We start from the raw sequence: 27862 nt of genomic DNA, 5'->3' as shown, positions 1-27862 counted from the left end.
AGAATAATCCAGATCACCATTTAAGCACTCTCTACACAAGGGTACCTCTGAGCTGAAATACAGAAAAATAAATTATTTAAATAATAATGGCTAAAAGCAGTCAAGATGTCACAAATAAACAATCAGCTTTTATTTTATTTTTGTATTATAAAACATGTCAGATTTTTGGCAAATATTTTACAATTTTACTCCATCCTTATTTTAAGAGCCTTCCAAGTGTAGTTGGTAGCTGGGGGAAAATGGGGGAATGTTGGAAATAGAAAGATGAAATTTTAATGGACTTGCTAAAAAAAAAGGAAAGAAAAAAAAACCAGGGAAAGAGTATCCCAGTCCCTCCCACCAAATTAAAAATCCAGTTTTTACATTTAATTCCACTATCCAAGAGACCATGGGATAAAGCAGCAGGCGAAACTCAGCAATTCTGCTGTGAAAAGCCATTAGAAAAAAAGAAGGGGGCATTCTCTGCCTTTTTTTTTAGTAGGGTCTGTTACGTTGATCATTTCTGAAGTCGTTTCTGAAAAAGAGAAAAACAATATTCAATTCTGACACTTAACTTCCTTGTAGCATATACAAATTGCATAAAGCTAAGTTGCTGCAAGTGATTCCTAATAAGGACGTTGGTATCGGTCACAAGCAATAGACATGGAGTCAAACCATCAAGAAGTAAGGGGAAGAGGGAAACCTGGTCTAGTTGAAAGTCCTATTCTTCCAAAGAGCTTTCTGGTTTTCAACTTTGCCTCTATATAAACTCAGAATATCATAACTGGAAGAATTACAACAACCAGCAATATCAATAAGATACAATCAGAAGTTTAAATCGGCTCTTAATTCCTCCCTGATCTATTTAAAGCAGACAAAAGCATAATACAGCCATTGTTATATTTTTTTAGGATTACCCAACAGATCCAGGCTTCATAACTGAATGTCATCCTAACTAAATGCTTTAGCATATCTCTCAAAAACTCTCCAAGTTTCAGTACACCTGCAAAGGAAGATCCATAAACAGAGCTGCACCTACATCTATCTGTTCCACCAACAAATTCCAATATAGCTTAATAGTCATGACTTCTTAAGTAACAGAGGGGTATATTGTGGGTCCTTTCATGTGGCAGGAAGAGAGTCTTTTCTGTGGTGGCACCCACCCTGTGGAATATTATCTCTAAAAATCAGATTGGTCCTGTCTGCTGGTTTTTTACAACTGGATTTATTAGAATGCAGAGACAGTTTATTAATGGGGTAAAACATGTGGCTTGATACTTTCACTTTGCCAAAGCTTAGCTGTGCTTGGATGGGAACTTATACTGAAGAACAGCAGGAAGTAAATAAAACAAAACCATGAACTAAAGATAAGTCTTTTGAGGAATTTACAATAAACCCAGACAACCAGTACCCTGAGGATTTAAATTTAGACAAATGTGCAACTAGCTATTAATGGTCCAGAAGCAACTATTATTCCAAGAAGCTAAGTCAGCCAACACAAATCCCCACTTTTTATCCTCATGACTATCCTATACAGCAGATTATTCCAACAGAACAAGCTGCCCAGTGAGTTTCAGGAATCCAGCTCGCTTCTACCACTACCCCATTCTGGCTAATGACAGAAGCATATTTTATTCCCAAATGTTTATGGTGTGACTAAAACCAAAAGTGCATCAACCTTTCCCAGAAAATCTGGTCCCTGTTTTCCTTATGAATCACTCTTTTGAGCCTGTCTCTTGATAGATAGGTTGGCATTCTAGAATGAACTAGGCAGCTTCCACTGTAGGTGGATCTCTGGAGGCCTCCAAACTTTCTCCAATACTGAACTTTAATCTATCTCCCAATTCTCTGCATCATTTGGAGAAAAAACACACTTCTGTAGTTCTGTAAAAATTCAGTACCAACCTTCCTCCCATTTTGCCACCAAAGCCACCGCCCCGTCCACCACGGCCTCTGAACCCCCGATCACCTCCAAAACCACCTCTACCACGGAAATCTGTGAAGAAGATAAAACAAGAAATCCTGAATGTCACTCCAGCCAACAACATTTCCCCATTTTTGAAAGGTAGTTTTCACACACCTCCTCCAGAGGGACGCCCATCATCCGGTCTGGGCTCATTACACTGATTGCAGGAATTCCGGCGGGCAAAGTTCATATTTCCACAGCTCCTGAAAAAGACCAGGAAACACCTCTCTGTAATGGATGAGAGACTAAGAATGAAGGTAAGGGCTATATAATACGTTTTATACAGGTAGTCCTTGACTTAAGACCACCATTGAGCCCAACATTTCTGCTGCTAAGCGAGACAGTTGTTAAATGAATTTTGCCCCATTTTATGACCTTTCTTGCCATAGAAATCACTGGAGTAGTTAGTTAAATTAGTAACATAGTTGACAAGTGAACTTGGCTTCCCCATTGACTTTGCTAATTAGAAGGTTGCCAAAGGTGATCATGTGACCCTGGGCACTGCAACCATTAGAAATATGCCAGTTGCCAAACATTTCAATTTTGATCACATGACCATGGAGATGCTACAATGGTCGTTAAATATGAAAAATAGTTGTAAGTTCATTTTTTCCAGTGCGCTGTAAGGTCAAACAGTCACTGGATGAACTGTATAGGACTATCTGTACAGCCCTTATTTAGAAACATTGATTTTTGCCTCCTCATCTTATTAGACTCCAACTCTCAGTAAACTTTAATAGTATTGGTAGAGCTACTGAGTCCCGATTCAAACAAAATAAAAGAGAAAAAGTGCAACTGCCCAGTAACAAGATATTTGAATTGAATGGTTCTCTGAATGAAATCTCCAGCATCTGGCAGAATCTCACTAATCAATGTATTATTGAAAGGGTCGCCCAGGGTCCCATCTGTTTAATGCTTGAGTGAGAAACCACTAGGGAACTGCAGGACTGCACAACAGAAAATCTGGAGGAAAAAATATTTAAAGAGGGCACCGGCAAGCTACTTCTATGATGTTGTCTCAAAAATGATATGGACTAATCCATGAGATCAGCAGGAAGACAGCTCAAACAGACAGAAACCAGCAATGTCCCAGTGAAAGGTCAAACCCTTCTAGTTAAAGATACCAGATTACATCAGCTTCAACCTCCATGTTTCAGCAATCTGAAAAGCTACTTATGAAATGACAATTTGAGGATCCTTTGGTATTGCAAACACTTTCCATGGCTACTGTCAGATTCCCTGTTCCATTTAAATTATTTAAAAAAAAAATTCACTGGAAAAATAAAGTTAGCATGCTGCAAATCATCTAGCATCATTTTATTTCCAAGAATGAACTTGGAAATAAAAGATTCTTAGGAAATAAAAATGATGGGTAGTTGCAACCAAGTGCTTTGTTTGAAATCTTTTATAGAATAAAGATGTACATAAACCAGATGGTTTAAACAACCTCACTACTTTATATTCTGGATTCTTTTTTCTTATGGGTGATCAACCCCCATACCCATAGCATCCATTTTGTGAACAGAGAAGCTTTTTGTGGCAGCCATTTGTGCGGGTTTCCATGCTACCTTTTCAAAATTCCAACTGTATTTATTGCCCTAAATTATCTACTTTTAAACTAAACTAGGCAATTCTAGGTTACCTCAATATAAGACTGAAAGTGACTTACGGATTAGGACAAACCCAATCACCACTTTTGGGTTCTCCACCTCGGCCCTGGAAACCCCCACCTCTTCCAAATCCCCCTCCACGTGAACCTGCAACCACAATATTACAATTAAAGCAAGGAAATGGGTATGTAGCCCTTATGGCAAAGACTCACAATATGCCGTATGAACAGCCTCTGACATAAAAAGTGACCAATATGTACCAGCTGTTTGGTCAGGGGTAATCATGAAAACAGGCTGGGCTGAAGTGTCGCTCCAGTTCCGAGAGAGAAACTCAGATGAACAACCCAAAATGGAGCTGTACCACTGGACTACCACATAAAAGGGATCTGGGATGTGTTACTACCTCGGCGTCCACCTCCACCTCCACCACCTCCTCGCATGAATTCTGGCCGCCTGGTTGCGAAGGAAACCCTGATAACACTGCCATTGAATTCTTTTCCTGTAGAGGGAAGAATAGGGATCCAGGATAAATCTAATGGCCAACTACAACAAGGAAATGCAGTATTTAAACAATGAATCCAAAAAACTACACTCCATACAAAACTGATAACAATGCAGACTTCGCTTCTGCTTAGTCACATTTTATAAGGCGATCTTCCCTAATCTGGTGGTCCATCTAATCGACTGAACTTCAGTGCTGGCCAGGGAAACTGTTTCCTACCCATGCATTGCATTTCCACCGAACCCGCCCTTCTTGTAGCAGTAAGAGCCTTCAGTATGTTTTTAACATTTTTTTTATCTGTATACCATTTTTATCTGTCCCCTCTATGAAGGAGATGAGCAGTTTCCAAATATGACAGAGAAATAAATGCATAAATAAATTTGGCTTAACAATTTTATGATCTTTGCCTATGATGAGACATTTCGGTGCTCATGATTTAAGTGGCTGACAAGCCCTAATGGGATAACCTTACCATCAAACCAGTCAATGGCAGCCTTAGCAGATGGAGGATCATCAAAAGACACTGTTGCTTCTCCCTTTGGCTTGCCAGTATCCTTGTCTGTATATAGATTTATCATAAGTTTACCTGTTTTTTTGTTTGTCTGGGAAAAAGAGAGGGAGAAAAAAATATTTTTACCATCCACGTAAGAGCCAAACAATCTCTAATAATGGTGAATTTTGCCATGAACAGGAAGATCACTCCTCCAATTCTATCATCCTTTGCTGTCCAAAATCTGTTCCTTCAAAAGGTCATCCCCTCTTTCCTGCTGAACTGTATTGCTTGGAACAGTTTACTAGAACACTTATGCAATGCTATCACTTCCGTCATTTAAATCTTTCCTCAAAGCCCACCTTTCCTATGAAAGTTAACATGAATGCCCACTGTAGCTCAGATGAAACAGCTTTCCTTTTGACATTGTCTCCACTTGCCTCTCCTTATTTAAACTTGCTCATAACCAACTTTAGACTTGATGCTCCTTGAAGTAAGGATCTGTCCTGTCAGATCTGCTGACAGAATGTATACACAAACAGAACATTATGGCCTATTTTCAATCCTCAGCCCTCAAATTTCCTGGGTCAACTGTAACAATACAGAAAGGAAGCAACCTAGAAAATAACCTATAACCCCCCCCCTAGTACCGGACCCATGCCTCTCTCCCCCCCTCACACATCCTCTGCACATCCGTAGCTCCCTCCCCCACCTGGAAGCAGCTACTTAACTGGCTGTTGGCTTAGGACTTTCAATTTTCTGCCAGCTTCCCCAGACTTTGGTTGCTAAAAGCCAGTTGGAAGTTGCTTCAGCTAATGATGGAGGAATTTGGTTAACAACGGCAACTAGGATCATAGGGATTACCACTGGGATCCTGCTTTATGACCATATCACTTAGTGATGAAAATCCTGGTCCCAACTGTGTCAAAAGTCGAGGACTACCAGAATACTATTACTAACCCAAACCCAATGGAAGAAACCACTTCTACTTTACACTCATCAAGATGGGGAACATGGATAATGGCTGCTTCACAGTACTGGAGGTCTGCCAGATTTAGAGATCTGCTAAATCTGAATCCAATTAAGTATCTTTTGTTAGAAATACTAACTGCCTTTTAATTCAAGCTCACATTCTGATAGTCCACATAATTTGAATGTGTCTCAATACTGTTTTTATCTATTTAAATATTTTGGTTCTGCACTGATATTCTTTTTTTTAAACATGCATTCCTCTTTGTTCTTCTGTTAGCCTGTATTCTTAGCTGATATGACTCCCTTTTTACCACCTTAAATACCTTAATAACACCTATTTGCTTGAAGTAATCAGCTACTTGTTCCGGTGAAACATCCTCTCCAAGTCCTTGTACAAAGATGGTGTTATTATCAGAATTGTCAGACTCCGAATCTACATTGAAGAGAGCAGAAGCTATGCAAAGTATCACAGTCTTTTTTTCAAAATGTCCAAGAAAGTTCTTTTCCTATGTTAACCAGCGAGTCTTTATAATTTCCCCCCTCTGAATACTCAAGAGAATTAAATCAAGACATTTAAACTGCCTCAAACTGAGGAAATGCATATATACATTATCGATGCAGAGAAACCAACAGCAAAGAACTACCCATGTTTATCTTAAGGAAAACCATTATAAATAATCCACTGTTTAATACAATTTTTAATCAGAAATATTAGCATTGCTAAAAGGTGTACAATTGTGCAAAGACATTTTTCACCCAATGCTACTAGTGACCATGAACAACTAACAGTTCAGAAAATTATAGATTCTAAGTACAGCAGCTGGACTGTTAAATGGATAAATGCTTTTTGCAAGAATTTGTTTTCGATCACAATTTTAAATTTGGACCAAGGCATATAAAGGCTATCTTCTCCTATATGAGCCTGATTAATTGTCTACTTTGGAGGCAATATACATTAATTCCAGAAAAGCACCACCATGAAAAACGTCCTGTCACTAAAATTCCTTTCCACAAACTGATGGCATGCATATATTATAATTATTAATTCAGAAGTCAGCTAGAAAAGTCATTGCAAAATTGTTTATATATGTGTCACTATATTTGATCTTTACTTGTAGTAGTTTGTTTTTAATCAATTGTTTGTCTTTTAACAGATATTCTGCTTTGGAGACTTTTTCTCGTTAAGCATTTTGCTACTTAGTTCAAAATATCAAACTAGTTAGATGAAAAGTTACCATTCACCTTCAACAAAGAATCATTTGCTATTATGCGTGTAGGGCATCTTTTCAAATAACCCCCTTTATTGGAATTAAAAATTCAAAAAATGTTTTGGTATGTAATCCTGCTATTCAACAGTAAAAAGATCAACTAAGGCCATTCTAATGTACTTCGTTGGATTCTGTATAGCATATAGGAAACCTACATTTTACCAAAAAATCATATTCATTAAGATTAGAAAACAAAAGCCATCCTGCTCTCATCAAATAACTCCAAAACATCCTTGCTGGACTGAGGAGCTACATAATCTAGCACCCCTTTTCTCCAATAGTGATGAATCAAATGGTTCTAGAAAGGAGAGCTAAAACATAGCAGCCATTATGTGTGTGCACCTTGAATCTAGTCTGTCCTTCTCTTTTTGTCTTAAAGCCATCTAAGCTGATGCATTTTATCAAACATAAATTCATCTCTTTCATTTTAACTGATTTTGTTACCTATCTAGAGTATTCAACAGGGAACCACTAATTTTTTTACCCATTCCCTTCCTATCATTCATGGTATTTAGTAATAGCACAAATCGTTTTGAACCAAAGGAAACCACCAGTCCCACTAATTTAAAATTGTCTTTGTTGACTGAGATTGCAGATTGTGCTAAGAAAAGATTTAATAAACCATGATTCACAAACTACAATTGTCAAGTATAAACAGTAGGCTTATTGGAATTTGGTTTACTGCACGGGTATCAAACTCAAAGCTCAGGGCCTGGATCCAGCCCGCGGGGTGCTTAGAACTGGCCTGTGGGCCCTGGAAATAGCAAAGGGCTGGCCGGTGATGCCTTTGCCAGAAAAAACAGAGCAAGCTCTTTGGGAGGGCTGCAGGTAGGTCCTCCTGAGCTCCGTTTTCAATGGCAGAGGGTTGCAGGAGGCCGTCACAACTGAAAACGGAGCATAGGGGCCCGTTTTCTTTGGGGCCACCAGTCGCCCCCAATATGAGTGAAGTTGAACTGGCCACGCCCACACTGCCCCCCTTAAGGTCAAATACAACCCTGATGCAACCCTCAATGAAATAGAGTTTGACACCCGTTTAGTGCGTTACATGAATCTAGATACTCTAGTATTAGTCCTCCAGAATTTCAGGATAGTTTCATTGCTGGCATTTCCTGATAGGGCTGGGAAAGGAATTCCTAGCAGCCTATGTTCAATGATTATTCCAATTTGTCCTAGTTTTATTCCAGTCTAATTAAAGGATTACTAATGGTGCCAACAAAACAGTGACTTCATGAAGAAGATGGCTGAGTTAACTGCAATTTTATCTTTTCCAAAATACTATGAACAAGCCTGCCCAAGTCTGCCACAAATTTGGGGTACTGGCCCAAGGCATCTGGATGGCACCAGACTGGGAAAGACTACCTTATATAAAACTAAAAGAGACAATCATAAAACTGTGTATCATACCGGTATTGGCTTCTACATTTACCTGCATCTGACTTTGGCCCAAAATCCCTTTGACCTGTGAAACAGGAAAAAAAAAAGCAATGGGCGTCTAAGTAACACCACACACAAAGGAAAATCAACTATTCAGTCTTGATTTTATTAATATTAGCAATAAGATATGTGAAACCAAGAAACTGCAATTAAGAAAGTCACAAGATTTTGCTCAAGAAGAAAACAAATTATGGTCTCTAAGCTGAAGAGTGCCACATAGGTTTATGCTGGCATTTGATTGTCTTGTAGTTGCTATTGGTCTATATAACTAAGCTCTTTGCCACAAAAATTTTCTCACTAAGACAATGTGCTTAGAAGATTTTTTTGGGTAGATGCCATCTGAAGCCAACTATGAGTTTGCCAGAAAAATCATTTCATGCAATTGGGAAATAAAAAAAACCAAAACCAGGAATCTCATTTTAAAAAATGTATTATAAAAACTTTAAAAGAAAAAGCTAAGCACACACACACACACCAGCCTCAGCTCAAACAGAGGGAAAAATCAAATGCTTCTAATGGATAGAAACATGAAAATACAGTATTCGGTGGCTCGTTAGGGGTTGGGATATTTTAGCACCTTTTAATATAGAAGTTTCCACTTTAATATTTTTTTGATGCTCAGGACTTACCACCATAATTTTTGAAGCCACCTCGGTCACCACCACTGCAGAGGAAAAATTGAAGAAATGATTTCTTCTTTAAGTCTTGACATGCTGAGCCCAAGGCTCAAAAGCTGCACTTACTGAAAGTTTATTTAATGCATGTTCTATAAAAATAGTCTAGTTTGTAGTATATACTTTTTTGCACCGCAGATTAAACAAGGAAAATAACTTTCTGTTCATGACTATAGTGTAGTTGACATGATTATAGATAGCTCTTTTTTTTTTTAACAAAACCCCCAACATCCTACTGAGTATTTCACTACAAAATTCCTCTTGCTCTCATAGTGTCAAACTTCCCAACAATGTGGTGAGACAACAAATAGTCAATTAAAGTGAAAACTGAATGCTTGCTTTAAAAATGAAATTGTATACATGGATTCAAATCCCACTGATCTTTAGTTAAGAACTAAAGCACTCTCTTTCAGCCTTACCTACCACAAAAATCTGTTGAGAAGATTCGATTTAAAACAATACGCACTGCTTTGAGCAAGACGGAGAAGAAAAGCCAGCCTTCAGTTATTTAAAGGCCAGTCTAAAAAAGGCAAAAATATCTAAATTTTAAGGAGAAAAAAATTCTACCCAGGGTTCTTTATTATCTTTATGTATTAATAAAGACATGTGAAGGATTATCAGATAATGTGCAATCACTGATCATTTCATTACTTACTTGAGATTAAATTCCCAGAGAACAAGGCAAAAATATCTCAAGGCCAAATCTGGCATCCTTGCATTATAGTACTATTACACATCATGTCTGCATCAAATGAACCAAGTAATATGGGCAGAATCAGGTACAGTAAAGCCATTTTAGTCTGGGGAATTTTAAGCATGAATCTTTGGTTCTGCGGTATTAAGAATACAATGAAGTTCTACAGTATTAAGAATAGGATTAAGGCTATCAGAAAACAACAGGAGGTAAGTCTGGATACAATGAGTTCCAATTATTTTTTTTACATAAATAAAATTCTATATATACAAAACTATTCTCAAAGGCAAAATAAGGTTGTCTAAAAAGGCAGTGTTGTTCGCTCAACATTACAGAATGGTTCAATTTAGTTAGCAATTCAGAACATAAAATTATATACTATTATAAATTGCTATTTTAACACTCACGGCCTACTATGTTTCTATCCCTCTATTTGCTTATCTCCTCTGCTTTCCATCCAAATTATAGCTAAATGTTCTTCTCCTCTTGGGCTGCTGTTATTCTCCACCTCCTGATCTGGCAACATGTTCTTGTTTATCTCAAACAATAGCTATTCATTTTCTTTGGGTGTGCTTTGTATTGGTAAGACATTGCTGGAATTCCACCAAACAGTTTTAGAAGTGTTAATTCTATAGCTGAATAAATGAATGCCATAAACACTTCACATTTATATAGTTTAGGGAAAGATGCTTATCCTGGATATTATTAGCCTGTGCTTAGAGCACATATGTGAACAGATGACATCACATCAAGAAGGAAGTGGATTTTAATATAGCAAAAACCTTTACATGAGAATTGAGCAACCTATAAATCCACAAGCACTTAATTTGAAGCCTCAAGATTGAGTTAGCTAAATAATTCAGACTTTTTATTTTCCCCCCATGTAGGGGTAGTTACAGGGCAAAATGCAAGAGTTAACTCTACAACATTTCTGGGAACATTTGGCCCTGTCATTCCACCTATCCACATCCCAAATCTTAAAATATTAGTTCTGTCTTTCAAGTGGTATCATAGCATCAGTAGCCAGAATCACAGCAGCTCTACATAGGGCAGAACTAGGATGCTTATCCTTTAGGCAAAAAAACCAACAACACCTCCATTTCATTCCTATTTTAGCTACCCTCTTCACGTCCATGTCTATTTGCCTTTGCCAATTCTAAAACATTATATTGGTTTATACATTTTCTCAGGTTATATTTCTTGCACTGTTATCTGATTCTCAGTTTGATTTATTTTGTTCCCTAGGGTATTACCACCCACATTTAGACACATTTGCACTTTTTCAAGCCACTTCATAAATTTACTTTGCAGACAAAATATATGAAGTCTTGGTGGTCTCTCGTTAATTATTAGTCTAAGATATTTTAAAAACTGCTGATAAGGAAAATGCAACTTAAAAAAATAAATTATTGATAATTGCCATCAAGCATGTGAACGTGACTCATGTTTCTCTGGTTCCAAGTAACAAGGCAAGGCAAAAAAAAAAATGTAGACTTTTTTGGCATTTTTATACAAAACATCTTGTATCAGCTTGTATCAAAGTTATATCCCTAATACATCTAGTCCTGTTTAGTTGAAGCTCTTGATATCTTTAGACGGCATTGCCAGGAGTTGGGGAGTGTCAGCATGCAAAACATGCACTTTCATCACTGAGCTATGACCTCACATTAATTTTAAGAGGCATCATAATGTCAGCTATATTAAGCGAGCCAGTTAAACAGACAAGAAAAGAATTTGAATGGCAGAATACTTAAGGGAGATAAAAATAGATGGAGGAAGTAAACATCCTCCCAAAACCATCTAGATATAATGCTGTTTTTCCAAATCCAATTTAATAAATCAGAGATTAAGAATTGTTTCCTTTTTTTGTAACGTATATAAGACATGTGCCATTTTATTTTTATTTGTAAAGAGTAATCAGTGGTTGGATAAAAGCAAGAGATCAATAGATTGAAGATGAGGAAAACTTGTGAACAATCAATAAGAGATGTTTTTGCATCCGTAGTAGGTCCAACAAGTATTTACCCTACACCTGATAAAAAATACAGAACAAGTGATCCTACTTCAGTTTCTGCCACCTTGTTCATTCCATATACAGAGGTATCAATAGACTGATTCAGCACTTATCTATTCTATATCAACATGCATGTTGAGCATGGCCTACCCAGGGTCAATCTTCTACATTTATTTTGAGAAAACAGCTCTCATCCATTTCTGTTTGACAATACAAATAAGGGGATATTTAATATTTTAAATGCAAATTTTCCATACCATTTTGATATACTATTGTTTTACTTCTGAGGCAGTTCTCAAAACTTGGATGAGATCTGTTATACCGAGAATGCCAAACAACAAGGCTACATTTGCTATGTTCTGCTTTGAAATCCCCCAGCCAAAACCCTGAGGTACAATTTAAACCAAATCAGACATTGGCTAGAATAGGTATTAACATCAGTTTCAGACTGAATAATTTGCTTTTTACTTTATAGGGATGGCAGTCTTAAATTCAATTCTGATAAAGGTCTCCTCTGGTTCCTTGCGCATACAGAAGGTTAGGGAGACATAGCCTTTCTGGCAGTGACCCATGTTCTATAGCATCTTTATTCTTGAGAGATTTTATGTTTTCTTTTCAGCATTTCAGAAAATGGTTCCAGTATGTTAGCAATGAGGGTTGACTACTTTGTTTTGTACATGTTAAGTAGTAGTTCTTTATTATTATAGTTTTAGTTTTCCTTTTTTCTAGATTTGTATTTCCTTTTTTATGTTATATAGTATCCAGGCTATAGATTGGGACAGGTTACAAACATTGCAAACAAACACAAACATACAGCACAGAGCAAAAAAAACAGGGAAGTTGATAAAAACAAATTTTCTGCTGGTCAGTGCAGAAAATTCTAAACTTAATTGGCCATATACACCTCTCTTCCTAACTCATTCCATTCCTAACTTTATTCCATCAGGTTCAAATGATTCAAGTTAAGGCAGCTTAGATGTCAATGAACTATAACTGCACACTAAGAACCTACCCTTTCGACACGAAATCAAGTACAATGCAATGATGCTACCCAAATAGAATATAGAAAATATTCTATTTTCAGATATCAAAAACAATGCTGAAACAGAAATGCAAATTCAAAATAAGTCATATCTACTGCCTTCACCCCTCCCTCCAAACTCAGGCGTAAATACAACTGTACACACTTGTTGCCTCATCCTTAAGTTAAGTGCAGCTGGCAAATAGTGTGTAACTTGATAAATTAAGCTTAGCATATCCCAATAAGAGACTGCTTCACCCACATGAAAAAAACCTTAGAGAACCAAGTTAAAAGTAAAACATGACATTATTTCCTGGTTACTTGTAGCTGGACATGCCTGAATCTAACTTGGCTTATCAAGATTCAGAAACATGTTAGCTATGCCTGCTAATAGAGAAATCATTACAAAGCCAATCTTATAGTTTAGCAACATGGCACGGAAAAAAGGTTATTTCAAAGTATTGTAAAAGGCTCAGGAATAGTGGACAACAAATCTTCAGCAATCCCACTTCTCAGATGCTAATGAGGAAGAGCAGCTGCCTCTCTTATATGGATACCATGGATATTGGCCTAAAAGAATAAAGGATACCTGGCATAGAAAAAAGGCTGGCATAAAGCCTGGCATAGAATAGAATCTCAAGTATCCTTTATCTTTTGTTAAAAATACATTTTAGTGTTAAGTTACAAAATGTAGTGTTTTCTGCATTCCTGATCAATTCTTTGTATGAGGGTAAGTATAGGCTGGATTATACGTTATACAGTACTAAGCAATGACTTTTAAGTAATAGTTTTTAGTAATAGTTACTAAACAGAGGCTACAATGACTGGATCCAAACCTGAACACTATCGGCCATCACATAGGTTATGAGTAAATTCTAGCCATGATGGCTTGTTTTCTATACCATGTTAAGCCTAAACTAAACAAATCATGAATGGCTTAGTAGTCTCATGAATCAGCCAGAAAGGTAACCTAGATTAATATTTGGGGACTTGAATGTTTAGTGCAGATCATTAGTATTAGCATTTCAGAAAGAAAAAGTCCTCCTTCAGGTAGTTTTTAAGAGCATTCATCCAAGCAAGCAAGGAAAACAATGGACTAAACAGGTATCTTAATCCATTTCTAGGTTAAATCTTTTACCTCATGCCAGACATAGTATTTCTGTTGTCAGAATCAAATCTGCTTCCACCTCTGGGGCCCCCATAGCTTCGGTTATCATCTCCATATCTATTTTTTTCACGACGATCATCTAAGGAATTTCAAAGCAATTATTCTTGAGTAGATTAAAGTAAGTGACTAGTTTAGAATTACACACACACTGAATAAATAATACCATTAGGATCTGAAGATGAAAAAAGATTGGAATTCCCATTCAGTCAAAATTTCTTAATATTTTAAATGAATTTCTTTCAATCAATTAAACTGGTAAATACTGAAATACTTGTAGAGGGAGAGAAATACTGATTTGGCTTTGGATGTTACATATGTGCCACAGCAGGCGAGATAATAGAATAGGCATTTTGGCCTACATGAGAATAAAAAGGCATGCTAATCTCTAACATAATAAATAAACAAACAAACAAACAAATAAATAATAACCCAGCAAGAACAGGAACTGATATACTTTAATAAACTCTTATCATAGTACCTGCTTTAAAAAAATCAACTGGAAGGAAGCAACTCAGTAGAACTGCCAATATTATTTCTTCATGTCATGCCCAAATCAGAGGAAACATAATGCAGCAACAAGATGCAGTTGACCCATACAACAATTTATGGTTATACTCTTAGCTATTTAAACTATATATATTTTTGCAACCTCTCAGGTACTAAAATCCCTCAGTTTCTATAAAGTTTACCACAATGCTTTATTCTGTAAAATGTTTCTGTCTGGACTCCATGCAATGCCTACCTTGTATGTTGGGTCCATAGCTTTCCTTCTGTTGTGTCTGGTATGACGGCTGGTTCTGACCATATGAGCCTTGTTGCTGGCTGTAGTTTGGCTTCTGGTTGAATGAGCTTTGTTGCTGCTGCCCATAGCTCGGCTGAGGTGGCTGATCATATGAGCCTCGATTTTGGCTATATCCTGACTGCTGGTCATATGAGCTTTGCTGTCCCTGCTGGTTATAACTTGACTGTTGATCAAATGATCTTTGTGGTTGTTGGTCATAAGATCCTGGCTGCTGGCTGTAGCTTGAAGACTGGTTGTATGAACCTGGTTGCCCATAGGTGGATTTCTGGTCATAGGAAGACCTTATATTGAAGCAAACAAGAAATTAACTGCACTCTCTTTTTTATTCAGAAGTGCATACAATGATACAGACACAACTTTCCTGGTCTTATCCATACAAAGAATGTCAAAACTACCAGATACAATCAAATAGAATAATGAAGAAAAAATATGCCATCGAGTTCAATTTCCTTCTCAGTACAAGAACCTGAACTAAAACATCCTTAACAAATCAACATTCAACTTCTGCTTGGAGACCAAGCAAAGGGGAGGTAAATTCACAGCTGACTTTGAAAGAATCTTTGCTCATACCTAAGTTTACATGTGTTGTTGATGTCTATGAAATTCAACTCCTGCACTGGATCTATGCATTAAGTCAGACTTAAGAATGTGAAGATTATTAACTACAAAATTATAGTCATGTCTATGTTTTCTTCCTTCCAAAGTTCCTTGAAATAATGACTGCTTCCCTTCAGTTAGATAGCCAAAGCTCCCTCTCAAAATACTGAGGTTGTGGTTTAGGTAGAAAAGGGAGAGCACACAGTTCCCCCCAGACATTTTCTCTCGTCCCTAATCAAGTTTTGAAAATTATCGGTTAAAGCCAAAAAGAATACGTGGTATCTACTGATAATCCAATCAAGTAGGAAGTAGGAAGAATATAATTAGACTCCAATAAAAACAAAATGAATGCCAGCTGTCCCTAACCTTTTTGGATCTGCCAACTGGCAGCGGCGATGGTGGGGGAGGGGATGGTTATATGTGAGCAATATAATCCTGCAAATGCGCAAATAAAGCTTTGCATGATCACCCGCTACTTGCACAGCCCGGTTCCCAACAGGCTGAAGACCCAGAGATTGGAGACCCCTAGTTTAGACTACTTCCTATATAAAACCAATTTAGAAAATATAAAAAATGTTTGTTAACATTGAAAGCAATTTATCACCTATTCTGGTCCCATGTTGTTCAGACCTTAAGTAACACAGGGTACCAATAGAAAAGAACACAGTGTCTTACCTTGTCAACGTGTTTTAGGAAAGGGGATGTATCAACTATTCATTCATATGGTCTAGAAAATTCACTGCAGACAAATCAGTTTGTTCATACAGTGTTAAGAAAGCTAGGATTATGAGCCACTGACAAGGAAAGTTTAGTAAGTCTAATTTTTCAATCAGAATCATCAGCAAATTCTAGTCAACATGAACATTGAAAAGTCCAAGTCTCAGAATCAAGACTACCACTAAATTCAAGAATGAGATGATAAAGGTTACATTTTACACATAGTCCTTGATTTATGATGGTAATTGAGATGATAATTTCTATTGCTAAGCAATGTGATTATAAAGCATGGCCACTTTGCTTAGCAATGGCAATCCCTGCAGTTCTAATTGTGATTAACCAAATCCTATCATTATTAAGCAACGCAACTTCCTGCAGGCTTCTGAAAACCAAAGTCAGTAGGAAACTGGCAGGAAGTTGTAAGCCCCAAGTAGGCTGGCTATCTGGCAGGAAAATGGCTGCTGCTGGCTGTTTGACAGATGTGACGTGGGTTAGGGAGACTGCAGGGAAGTGTGCAAGTGCAGGTTGGGGAGAGTCATGCAAGGCATGACATGGATATATGCAAAGCATGGCACAGGTGTATGTGGGGGGGGGAACTGCAGGAATGGGGGAGACTTATCCCAACAACTTGCCACCTTCCTTACCAGTTTCCCCATTGACTTCCTGGGGAAGCTGGCAGGGAAGGTTGTAAATGGTAACCATGTGATTGCAGGGCACTGAAACCAGTCATAAATGTGAGACAGCTGCCATGGACCAAGATTGTAATTATGTGACCCTGGGGGTGTAGGGACAACCAAAACTCTGAGGACTAGTTGTAACCACCATTCACTCAGTGACATCATAACACTGATCACTAAATGGTGAAGGGTTGAGGACTACCTATATGCTGTTGTTTTTAAAACATATATGCACCTTGATTTAGCTAGTATTTTTATTAAATGTTGTATTACTCTTCCAGATGCATTCATGACCTCAACTAGAACATGCATCATACACATTGTGTCTTCTACCTAATCCAGGCAGCTGGTAACAATAAATCAAATAAAATAGTACCGTGTTTCCCTGAAAATAGGATCCTGTCTAAATATTTTGGGGGCTTCAAAATAAGCACTAGGGCTTATTTTCAGGGAAGTATGATTTTTGGCTGGGTGCTGTGCTGTGCCGGCACGCACAGAACAGGCGGCAAGCATGCAGGAACTGACAGTATCTGGCAGCAGCTGCAGCCTGCTGGTCCCTTAGCACAGTGGTCCCCAACCTTTTTTGGACCAGGGACCAGTTTCACGATTCAAAATGATCCACGGACCGGTACCGGCATCAGCACGCATGACCAAGGCAAGGCGAGCCGAACGACCGGCCAGCCAGCCGTCCCCCGTTTCTCCCCGCCACCTTCAACTCCTCCTTTGTACCTTCTCGCGGTCAATGGGCTTTTTGGGCTCTTTCTTAATCTCCTCCTGAGTAACACGAGACTCCACCACCATCGGGACGGCTCTTCATTTGAAGCCGCCCCCCCACCTCTTCGACGAAACTAAGGCGCGAGGATTCCTTCAGCACCCAAACGCCGCTTTCCAACCGACCGACCGACAAGCTCCCCCGGAAGCACTCTCTCAAGCACCATCGAAACAAGATGGCGGCACCCAAGCAAAGTAGGCCTGCGGCCCAGTACAAAATGATCCACGGACTGATACCGGTCCGGGGCCCGGTGGTTGGGGACCCTTGCCTTAGCACACTCTTGCGCTGCACAGCCTGCACAGCACACGTGAATTGATTCCTTGTCCAAGCAGCAGATGGAGGGGCAGGGGAGAGGCAGATGATCTGGGCGTGCTGTGCAGGCTGTGGGAAAGCTGAGTCGGTGGGCCAGAGCAGCTGGCCAGCTGCAGAAGGCTTGTATTCACGCAGTGGCAGCAGATGGAGCCAGAGGTGTGGGGCGGAAAGCAGATGATCCGGACACACTGTGCGAGGCGCTGACAAGCCAAGAGACACGAAGGTGAGCCTCCTGTGGCTGGCCTCCTATTCCACCCTGACACTTGGCTTTCTGCAGTCCATGCAGCATGTCTGGATTGCCCGCCTTCTGCCCCACGCCTCTGTCTCCATTTGCTGTTGGTGCCGCTGCGCAAACATGAGGCTCCCATGGCCACCTGCTCACTCTGGCCTGACTCTCAACTTTCCCGTGGCCTGCACAGTGCGTACTGATCACCTGCCCCCCCACCTCTGCCTGCTGGACAGGTAATCAACTCACCTATGCTATGTGTGCTGCAACTGCTGCCAGGCACCGTTGGCCCACACTCTCCACCTCCAGTGCTAGCCATGCTCAACCCTCTTTACTAGGGCTTATTTTGGGGGGTACGGCTTATATATTAGGCACACACTTAAAAATCAGGCTAGGACTTATTTTTGTCGAAACATGGTACTGAAATCTTGACTCATTTATGAGTTCTTATTTTCCTTAGAGTGTTTTCCCCACTGATTTCCTAGACAAAAATTAAATGTAATAGTCATACCAACCAGAGGTAAAAGATATATTGGATTTTGTCTGTTCTAGCCACTATTATCTCCAATCCAACCCATAGAAACCAATCATTTGCTTGGTTGCTACATTTTAATGAAAAGTTTTATAAATAATTAGCTTTACAGCCTTCATGTACATCAGTAATGCCCTCATTTTCCTTTTTGTACAATTAATGCAAAAGAGGAAAACAAGATTGCTTACCTGCCTGACAAATCTTTCTGCTGCCCAGGATTGCCATAAGATTCCTGGTTATATGGGCTCTGGTTCTGATTTTCGTATCCGCCATATCCTTGTTGGCTACCTTGCCCATAACCTGAAGATCCAATAGGGAATGCTTTAGGTAAACTATGCCCTTGAACAGTGTATATGTACAAAAATGTCAGCATGCTCAACCAAACCTGTTGGGGTCTGTGCATAGTTCCCTTGATAGCTTCCTTGATAGCTTCCATAGCTTTGCCCATATGAGGAAGTCTCTCCACTCTGGTCATAGCCGGGATATGCCTGCAATGAATAAGCAGGTAAAAAAAGAAAGAAGGCTGGGTTTATTGAGTCCAGTTACTTAAATTCGAAAAGCCCTAAGACATCTCTTAATCTAATGTGTTTCTGGAAAAATGTTTTTCTTTTTTGCCTTTAATTAATCTTTTTGTTTTGTAAAAAGAAAAACCAACAAAATTGCACACATCAGAGCTTCTCATACACACATGTATACACACAAAGTTTTACACAACGGTTCATTAAATAATTATATTTTATTACAATTGCATCTTAGGGTTCGGGTTAGGCCATTATTTTTTCTCAAGTGCCTGCTTTATATCCATTTGTTTCTTTTATTCAAGATATGAATACTACAAAATTAGCCCTCTACTATATGGCATGCTCCAAGTATGTAGGGAATAGATCTCCCAGTATACTCAGGTATATTGTCTCAAGACAACTGAAGGAGCGAAAGTTAAGGAAGAGTATACTAATCACATAAGCCACTCCAGGTATGTATTTCAGCATGTACTCAGAAAGGATGGATCATTTTACAATAAATCTTTAATATATTTAATTTTCTAAATGGCCATATGTGTGGATCATTGGTGGGTGCTGTTGGAGGAGCAAGGAATGTATAGCTGTGGATAGTTGTGGGTGGGCCAGAGAGGCACGCCGATGGAATATGCTGTGTTGATAAACTGATAATGGTAGATGAAATAATGTATTGTGAAGATTGTGGAGGAAGATGGGATTCTGTGTTGGGACACTAGTAATAGATTAAAAAGAAGGGAAGGAACTTTTGAGATGAACAGTCAGGTGAGGCCCAACTAGCACATCAGCAGCGAGGTGGTCTTACACTAAAAGCTTGTTTTTCTTCTGCCACCTATTTTCCCCACAACAATCTTGTGAGATGAATTGGGCTGAGAGAAAGTGACTGGCCCAAAATCACAGCCAGCTTTCACTTCATAAATTAATGGCTTCAATAAAGTAAGATACATATAATCAAGGCAATAGGAATCTATTGATAAGTAATCTTACTGTGACTATGTTCTGTCATCTCAGAGATACTGTTTAAATTTTTCTCCCCAAATGTTGTCTTCCTCTTCCTCTACAGGGCAGCAAAATATTATTTACTGTGCCACAATCACAGAAGCAAGTTGGGAGGGTGCAATCATTATTTTGATCATAAAGAAAAACATTTTGCATTTAAAGAAGCAATGATGCAACTGCTCAGCTTACCTGTGGCATGTGTGCATAATTTTGATTTCCTTGACTGCCATACCCTGCATAGCTGGGGAAAAAGGTTATGACATATAAAAGAAGTGCAATTACCACCCACTATTGGGGTAAAACAAAGTATTTAGATAAAACAAAACCTTGTATGACATCTTTAACATAAAATAAATACCTTCATTTTGGTTGATACCCACTCACATATATAAATACAAAGAGAGAGAAGACAGAGAGAACGTATACGTGAAAAAAAGATAAAGGGGAAGGGGGAAATATTCCTAGGCAGCAAGATCAGACGATCCAAACTTGCAAAGGAAAATGTATATGGGATGAAATGCAAAAGTAATCTACCTTTATTTTATACATTTTTGAGTTTCACAATAAATAATTATTAAGTAGATAACATAAAAAAATAGAAATAACCCATTCTGTATCCAAAAAAATTCAACCCAAAATGTCAGTCATTTTTTTTACTATGTCATGGCCCTTCTGGTACTATATACAGGTAGTCCTCAACTTATGACCGGTGCTTAGCAACCATTTGAAGTTATGACCTATCTGAAAAAGGGCACTTATGACCTATATCCAAAATTTCAATGGTTGCCCATAGGTCACATGACCGCACTTACTTTGCCACATTTACAGCCATTTTGCAGCGTCCTACAATCATGTGATGTTTTACCACAAATTTGCCGAAAACCAGCAGTTACTTCCATTTTTTTTTGACAAAACTGCATCCATAGTGAACCATTGGTTCATGTGTTTACTTAAGGACCATAGTATTTGATTTATGACTGCTGCATCCACTTAATGACTGCCATAAAAGTGTTGTAAAATTGGGATGTCACCATTACAACTTATGACCATAATGGATAGGCTCCACTACAATTGTAACTTGAGGACTATCTGTAGAGGTTTTTTTAAAAATTTTGCTAGTTGCCTAGCCATTGTAGCCAAATACACCCCCAAAAAATGTATCCTCCATTGGGAAAGATCCAAGAGAAAAGTACTTCCCCCTTGGAGAATTGTTTTCTAGGAAAAATAGAACATTTTGAGTCCTCTTCTACACATAAAGAGGCAGTCTTGAATTGGTACTACTGATATTTGTGCCAATTGACATAAATTCTGATAACACACCCTTTGGGAGCATTTCGGCAGCTCAGCTAACTAACTTGTGGCACAGTAGCTACTATAGAGGAATGGTATAACTGAAAACACTCAGACAGACCAAGACTGCTTCAAATAATTGGAAAGTAAAGCTAGTGATTGTATGAGAGTGCCTTGAATTGCATCAGGGAAGACAAAGCAAGGAAACTAGAATGATATGTGCACTTCATAGTGTTTTACATATGGGATCTGAAGTTAAAAGGTTGTCAAAGAAAATCAGCATGTTGTGATACAAAGCCAAAAGAATATATATCATAGACTGAGGACACTGAACATATCTCATTCCCATTCGACCATAACATCTTTGTATACAATGCAAGGACACATACCTTTGCTGATCCCCAGATTGGCTGAAACTTCCAGAATCTTAAAAATAAATAAATACATGTAAATAAACTGTAACTAAGCATGTAGTCAAAGAACACATTTACACCTTAAGAATTTTGAACTACTATAAATTGTGATGAAGGTCTTTAAATTTATTTTACATCTCTTAGGAAACTCTTTATTCAGAGGAATTTCCACATTCTTTTGTGCAGAATATTATGTTTAATTTCTTCTTCTAACCTTTCACAAGGGACCTTTACTTTTTAATTTTGAAAACTGTGCAAATGAAAATAAATAGGAAAGGTTAATCTCGCTTGGAAAGCAGTTCTTCATTTCTACAGAGGATACAGAGGACTATCCCAAAGGCCCTGAAGACGTAGCTGTGTCAGAAGGCCTGGGGGTTACAAATGGAGACAGTTGATCAAGTGGTTGATTTGATTGTATTGCTGCCATCACAGGAGTGGGATCAGATTCTATGTTGTGGGCTTGTAATGTTGTAACCCTCCTTGAGTTACTGTGTGTGAGTTGGGCAGCCGTATAAATTTGTTTGATAATTAAATAAGACTGGTTAAGAACAGCAAAGAAAATACAGCATACACTTGGTTAAAAGCAACCAGGATGTATGCTGATTACAAATATAGCAAATGACATTTGAAGGTCCCCAAAACAAGAATCGGGGACATCGGTTCACCAAAATTGACAAGTTTAACTGTTTCAACATGGCAAGCATTACAATAATCAGTATTAAAAACACAAGACTTATCTTATCAGTTTCTGGTTCTATCCTGGGGGAAAGAACTGTATATGTAAATTTGTTTTATTATGCAAACTATTAAATGATGTGAAACATATAAATTAGGAGTTGGGAATAGGTTAAAGAGATCAGCCTCTCACTTTGGAATAAGTTTGAGATTGAAGTGGAAAACCAACAGACAAACTTATCCATTATTAAAAAAGACCTAGAACAGATTAGGGATAATTAGAAATGGCACTGAAAATAGAGGTGCCACTATTATAATGACCGATGGTGCAACCTCATCTGGAATATTGTATGCAATCCTCATTGCCATTCCTCAAAAAGAATAGAGCGGAGCTAGAGAAAGTTCAATGGAATTAAGATGATCAAGAGGCTGGAACAATTTACCTATGAGGAAAACTTGTGACATTTGGGGTATTTTAGTCTAGAAAGGAGACTAAATTACAAGTAGTCCTTGACTTACAACCATTCATTTAGCAACCGTTCAAAATGACTTAATTAAAAAAGGGACTTACAACCAATTCTTGCAGTTATAACTGCCACAGCATCCTCATGGTCACATGATCAAAATTTGGGCGCTTGGCAACCAGCATGTATTTATGAAAATTGCAGCATCCCGGGGTCATGTGATTGCCATCTGACATTTTCCCAGATAGCTTCTACAAGCGAAGTCAATGGGGGAAACCAGATTCACTTAACTGTATGATTCACTTAACAACTGTGGCAAAAGGTTGTAAAAGGATAAAGTAAACAAGGGAAAGCTATTTAACCCATACCAATATATTTTAAACAAAGGTTATCTAAGAAAATTGAATCCTAAAACAATCAAGATAAAAGGATTATTATTTTTTTAGCACAATGCAGAATTAAACTTTGGAATGGGCTATCGTGAGATGTCCTAGCTACCAGCTAGCTTGTCCTTAAAAACGTTATTGAAAAATTCATGAAAGTCGTGGGGATCAATGACTATAAGCTTTGATGGCAAAGTTACTGGCTCTGAAGGCCATCTGCTGGGAGATTTGTCAGGTTCCCTATGCAGTTAGTTGGCCATTGTGTGAACAGCATGCTAAACTTCCTGGGGTTTGAGAACAGGGAACTATTTTTGTACCATTAAAAAATAAGCCAAAGCAAAGGTGTTGCTCTCATGTAATAAAAATAATTTTTGTATGTGATTTTTTAGAACATATTCTAAAGATCTTTAAAACTTCCTCTAAAATCAATTTGGATTAACAGCCAGTTAATCCAGAGGTCTCCAAACTGAGCAACTTTAAGACTTGTGGACTTCAACTCCCAGAATACTCCAGCCAGCTATGTTGGCTGGAGAATTCTGGGAGTTGAAGTACACAAGTCTTAAAGTTGCCAAGTTTGGGGACCCCTGAGTTAATCCAATGGGATGCACTTAAGAATTTCAGTGTAATCAAGTACAAAATCATTATAGTAATGCCAGGCAGAACACAACGTACAAATTCAGGTAGAAGACCAAAGTTCAAAATATTTGATAATTCATTGACTGAAGGTAAAGTATATTTTTATTTTCCAGTCAGTAACTGGAGACGGATTGGTACTTGGATCAAGTGTGATTTTTAGACACAGTGAATGAGATATGCTACATCTATTACTATAAATAGTCTGAAATACTACTTGTTCCTTAATACTAATCAGACACCACCAACACAATCAAACGTATATATCACACAAGTGAATCCTGTGTAATGGGATCTGGGTATGTGGAAACCTGTATTTTGTTTCTAAGACCAATGTTTTTACCTCCCTCCCAGGATAAATTAACTTCACGTCAAAGCCTGACTATAAAACATGCTGTGATCAGGTGGAAGGGGGCTGTTTTCTACCACATACACATATGCATGCTGCACATGCTTCCTTTCATTCCTTAACCTCCCCTGCAATTAGTAAGGAAAACATTTTTTTACACTATGTACATTCTTATAATAAATTTGTAAGGCAATAAGTTTTAAATATGCCCAAATCACAAGCAGAGGACTGACACAACTGTAGAATAGCAAGATTTGCAGTGGTAGCTTTACTCACATTTGAAAGCCACTAAAGCTCACAAAGCATAAAATGAGCAACACAGCCATTATGGAAAATGTAGTTCATTAGCCATCAAAACCTGAGATAAATTTGAAGGACACCTTTAGCTGGTGATCTCAATTACAATTCAAAAAAGAAATGTAATGGAAGGCAAAGCAGAGAAGGGTAACTGCAGAAGAGAACTGGTCACAAGTAAACCTGTTTCTTAAAAAAAAGTGCCTCAGAGATTTTTGCTAATCTATTTAACTCCGTAAATGTGGAGCTTTTATCAAAGATAAGGTTAAACCTTAGTTAACATGCCCTCTCACCTTTATTATGCTAATCCTTTTGTTATCAGAAAGAGGTTCATACTATTCCTTAAAATATATATGGAAGGGAAGAGTCTCTTTTAATAATTTTATACTAACAGTTAAAGTACTATGCCTTAAAACACTATATTGAAGATTGTCTGGTTAAAAATTTGCCCTCCAATCATTAAAATCTGCCTAGAAATCATTTTTGAGGGCTGTTTTTCAGATATTAGGAAACAGGCCTTATTCTCAAACCTTGGAAAGGTTTTTTTTACACCGTCAAGTAGCCTAGTGCTTAACATACCAAACTGGGAATAGGAGATCCAGGTTCAAGTTCCATTGAAAGCTCACAGGACAATTTGGAGCTAGTTTTATCTGTCAGTCCACAAGACTGTTATTGAGCAAAACTGCAGGATGTAGTATTCACATACACTTACTTGTTGCAGGAGGAAATATGAGGTAGTCCCCTTAATAAATTGGTCTAGTAAATAATCTCCTCCCTCTTTGTTACAATCTATGTCACTTGCAAACTGAAGATAATTTTATAGAATAGCCAACACAGGGGGCCTGCTAGTTGTTCTTTGTCGCAAAACGCCCCCCAAACCTCAGAATTTTCCTCATTACTTTAGTTTAAGTATCTGGGAATGGGGGAAGAGGCATATAGATGCTGCACTTGTACATAGTTCATTGTTTAGGGATGCTTATAAGGCCCATATTGGGCTGAGAAGTACCCTTTTAATTTATAATAATGCTGGCATTTCTTTGGGAATTATATCAATTTCCCATTTATAATTTATTAAAAAGAAACTAAAACAAAACTGCAAGACAGCTTGACAAACAATATAGTTTCTTTGCTTCACGTGCTTACAGTTGTAACCTTCTGCATTTTCTCTTTCTATACCCTGACATTATTCAAAATATTTTTACTTGCTTCTTCCACTATTTTTCTTATCACCCCCGCTCCAAAAAAAACCCCACTGTATGTTAAGGACATTTTTTTTCTAAGACTACTATTATTCATATCCTATAGTCATATTTTCTATAGAACTTGACAGGGTAGTCCTTACATTTTCATTAACTACGTAATAAAGGAATCTAGAGAAGTTAAGTACCTTCACAGCAACTCTTATCAAATATATTAAGCTAAGAAAATAACTGGCCCAAGAGTGCCGGATAACTTCATGAATAAACTTACTGATTGAATTAGTTCTTTCCATCCTACATTAACTACAACACAGTTGTTGTTGTTTTTAGGAGAAAGCACAATCACTAACAAATAAAGCTTTCATTATAAACAGTATAAGTGCGAGGTCCGGTGAGGATGAAGAGACACACAGAATTGAAGACTTATTTCACTCATGTCCTGCCTGCCGAGCTTCCCAGCCATGTCAGATAGGAGTCTGTATGAAACAGGTTAATGAAGAAGGTAAGATTTTGGTCTGGCCCAGAGAGGCCTTTTTCGTATTCTTAAAAATTGAGTTATCTCACTACTAATTTACTTGAAAAAAATAAAGAGTACACAACATTCTTTTGTAAATTTAATACACGGGCAGAGATTCAAGTGGGGGTACCAAAAACATGAGTCGGTCACGCCCAGACTGGTCAAGCCTAACTTGAATAAGACCGATAAGACCCGGGCGATTTCGAGGTTGAGGGAGGGTAGAGTGGTAAGACCGAGAGCGCAGGCGCATTAGCCTCTAAGATGGCGACGACCAGAACGGTCCCGCTAAGGCTCTCCCGCCTCCTGCATTACACCACGCCCTCTCCCGCCTCTTTTCAGCCCCTCTAGTGACAGGCCTCAGTTTTCCTCATTCGCCCAACAAGGGGAGAAGGGGGAGGAAATAAACCTACCCGACGCCATCCCGGTCACCAACCCCAACGGGCAAACCAGCGGCGGGGAAAGCAAAAAGCCCCCCGAGCGACACACTATATCTGCCGCCTCCTCCGCCAGCAGGCTCACTGACTCTGGCGGTGGTAGCGTAGTCGACGCCGCCGTCGCTTCGACTGCGGGGCGACGCAGCCAATCAGAGCAAGCGGAAGATACCAATTTGAACGACGCCTGCCGCAAAAAGGGGGAAAGTTAAAGGAGGGGATTGGAATAATCCCACTAATTTGTGGGATGTGGGGGGAGAAAGAAATAATAACTTGAAAGAGTCTCTGTTCCCAAATGGGCTGTACCACCATGGCCATTAAACAGGAGGGGGAGGACGACAGGATAAGGAGGAATTGTAGCCTAAATAATAAAAATCTGCTTTCAGGCAAAACGAATTCATTTGTTTATTACTTTTATATAATGTCTTTTATCCAAGGAATTTAACACAATAAACAAGGCTCTGTCCACTGAATATTGATCCTCAAAATAACTACTGAATCGTTAGGTCACTGCTCAGTCGCAGAGCCTTAACGTGTGGATTTCAAATCGCAGAATTCCCTATCATTATGCTTAGCTTGTCCCCTTCCACATCTTTTTTTCATAATTTATAATTATAATTTTATTGCTGTACATATAGTGGTATTGTTTTATCGGTTTTAACTTTTGTAAGCCACCAAGCGCTGCAAATAAATTTAATAAATAATAGTAATTTCAAATGCTTAGGAGAAAAGTGGGGATGATAACCTTTTCCAGATTTTGCAGGGAAATTCATGGGATTCCTATCCAGAAACTTTAGTTACAAAATCCAAGATTTTATTATGTAAGGAACAAGGTTCAATGTGAAAGCTGTTTTTTTTAAAGTTATTTATGGATGCAATTTATATCACTTCACCTGGTAACTCTGGGCATCTACCCACAGCAACACCACCATAAAAATATAAGACATTTAGATATGAGATTGTATTTTTTCTTTTCATCCAATTTCAGGAAAACGTATAAGGTTCTGAATCAATGCCTGGACCCATAAATAAGACAGATAAAGATTAAGAAATAAAGATGGTGAATTATGATACGAGTATCTCCCCAGGACAGAGTTCAACCACAAGTTGCCTGAAGTTGTTTTATTATTTGATTTGTCAATTGCTTACAAGGTAACAGGTATAAGAATAAACATAGTTATGAATACATGGATACATATAAGAAAAATAAAAGAAACAATAGGACAGGGACGGTAGACAGACAGCCCCCTACAGACCTCTTAGGAAAGGGGTG

The 27862-nt window shown here is 38.3% G+C and overlaps 1 protein-coding gene across 3 annotated transcripts; it reads right to left on the bottom strand.

The window, feature by feature from the left end:
- Positions 1-108: 108 nt before the first annotated feature.
- On the bottom strand, positions 109-26684 carry TAF15 (TATA-box binding protein associated factor 15). Of its 3 annotated transcripts, XM_087927293.1 has the most exons (17): positions 26569-26684; positions 25913-26117; positions 21621-21657; positions 20131-20182; positions 18813-18915; positions 18616-18727; positions 14535-14875; positions 13763-13871; positions 8851-8885; positions 8214-8246; positions 5843-5952; positions 4530-4659; positions 3959-4054; positions 3615-3702; positions 2060-2148; positions 1885-1975; positions 109-514 (listed from the first exon to the last, which is right to left on the bottom strand). In XM_087927293.1, the coding sequence occupies exons 2-17, from the start codon at positions 25932-25934 to the stop codon at positions 475-477; spliced, it is 1488 nt and encodes a 495-aa protein (XP_087783419.1). In that variant the 5' UTR covers positions 25935-26117; positions 26569-26684; the 3' UTR covers positions 109-474. The 3 variants fall into 3 exon arrangements, with proteins under 3 accessions (XP_087783419.1, XP_026564196.1, XP_087783427.1); XM_026708411.2 differs by lacking the exon at positions 25913-26117; XM_087927301.1 differs by lacking the exons at positions 21621-21657; positions 25913-26117; positions 26569-26684 and having other exon boundaries at positions 18616-18915.
- Between the last annotated feature and the right edge of the window lie 1178 nt (positions 26685-27862).

This window comes from Pseudonaja textilis, chromosome 1 (assembly GCF_049901715.1).
Source record: "Pseudonaja textilis isolate UNSWEBS1 chromosome 1, rPseTex1.2, whole genome shotgun sequence".
Taxonomy (NCBI): domain Eukaryota; kingdom Metazoa; phylum Chordata; class Lepidosauria; order Squamata; family Elapidae; genus Pseudonaja; species Pseudonaja textilis.
The sequence above is the reverse complement of the archived record's forward strand: the minus strand, read 5'-3'. Positions and strand labels throughout refer to the sequence as shown.

Bases quoted from the DNA above. Each gene is read 5' to 3' on its own strand.
- TAF15 (XM_087927301.1), bottom strand. From the start codon at position 20,180: ATGCAGGGTATGGCAGTCAAGGAAATCAAAATTATGCACACATGCCAC. The intron at 5,953-8,213 runs GTAAATGTAGAA...TCTTCAATGTAG, and splicing joins TGGGCCAAAGTCAGATGCAG to ATTCGGAGTCTGACAATTCT. The intron at 2,149-3,614 runs GTAAGTCACTTT...GGTCTTTTTCAG, and splicing joins GATTGGGTTTGTCCTAATCC to GAGCTGTGGAAATATGAACT.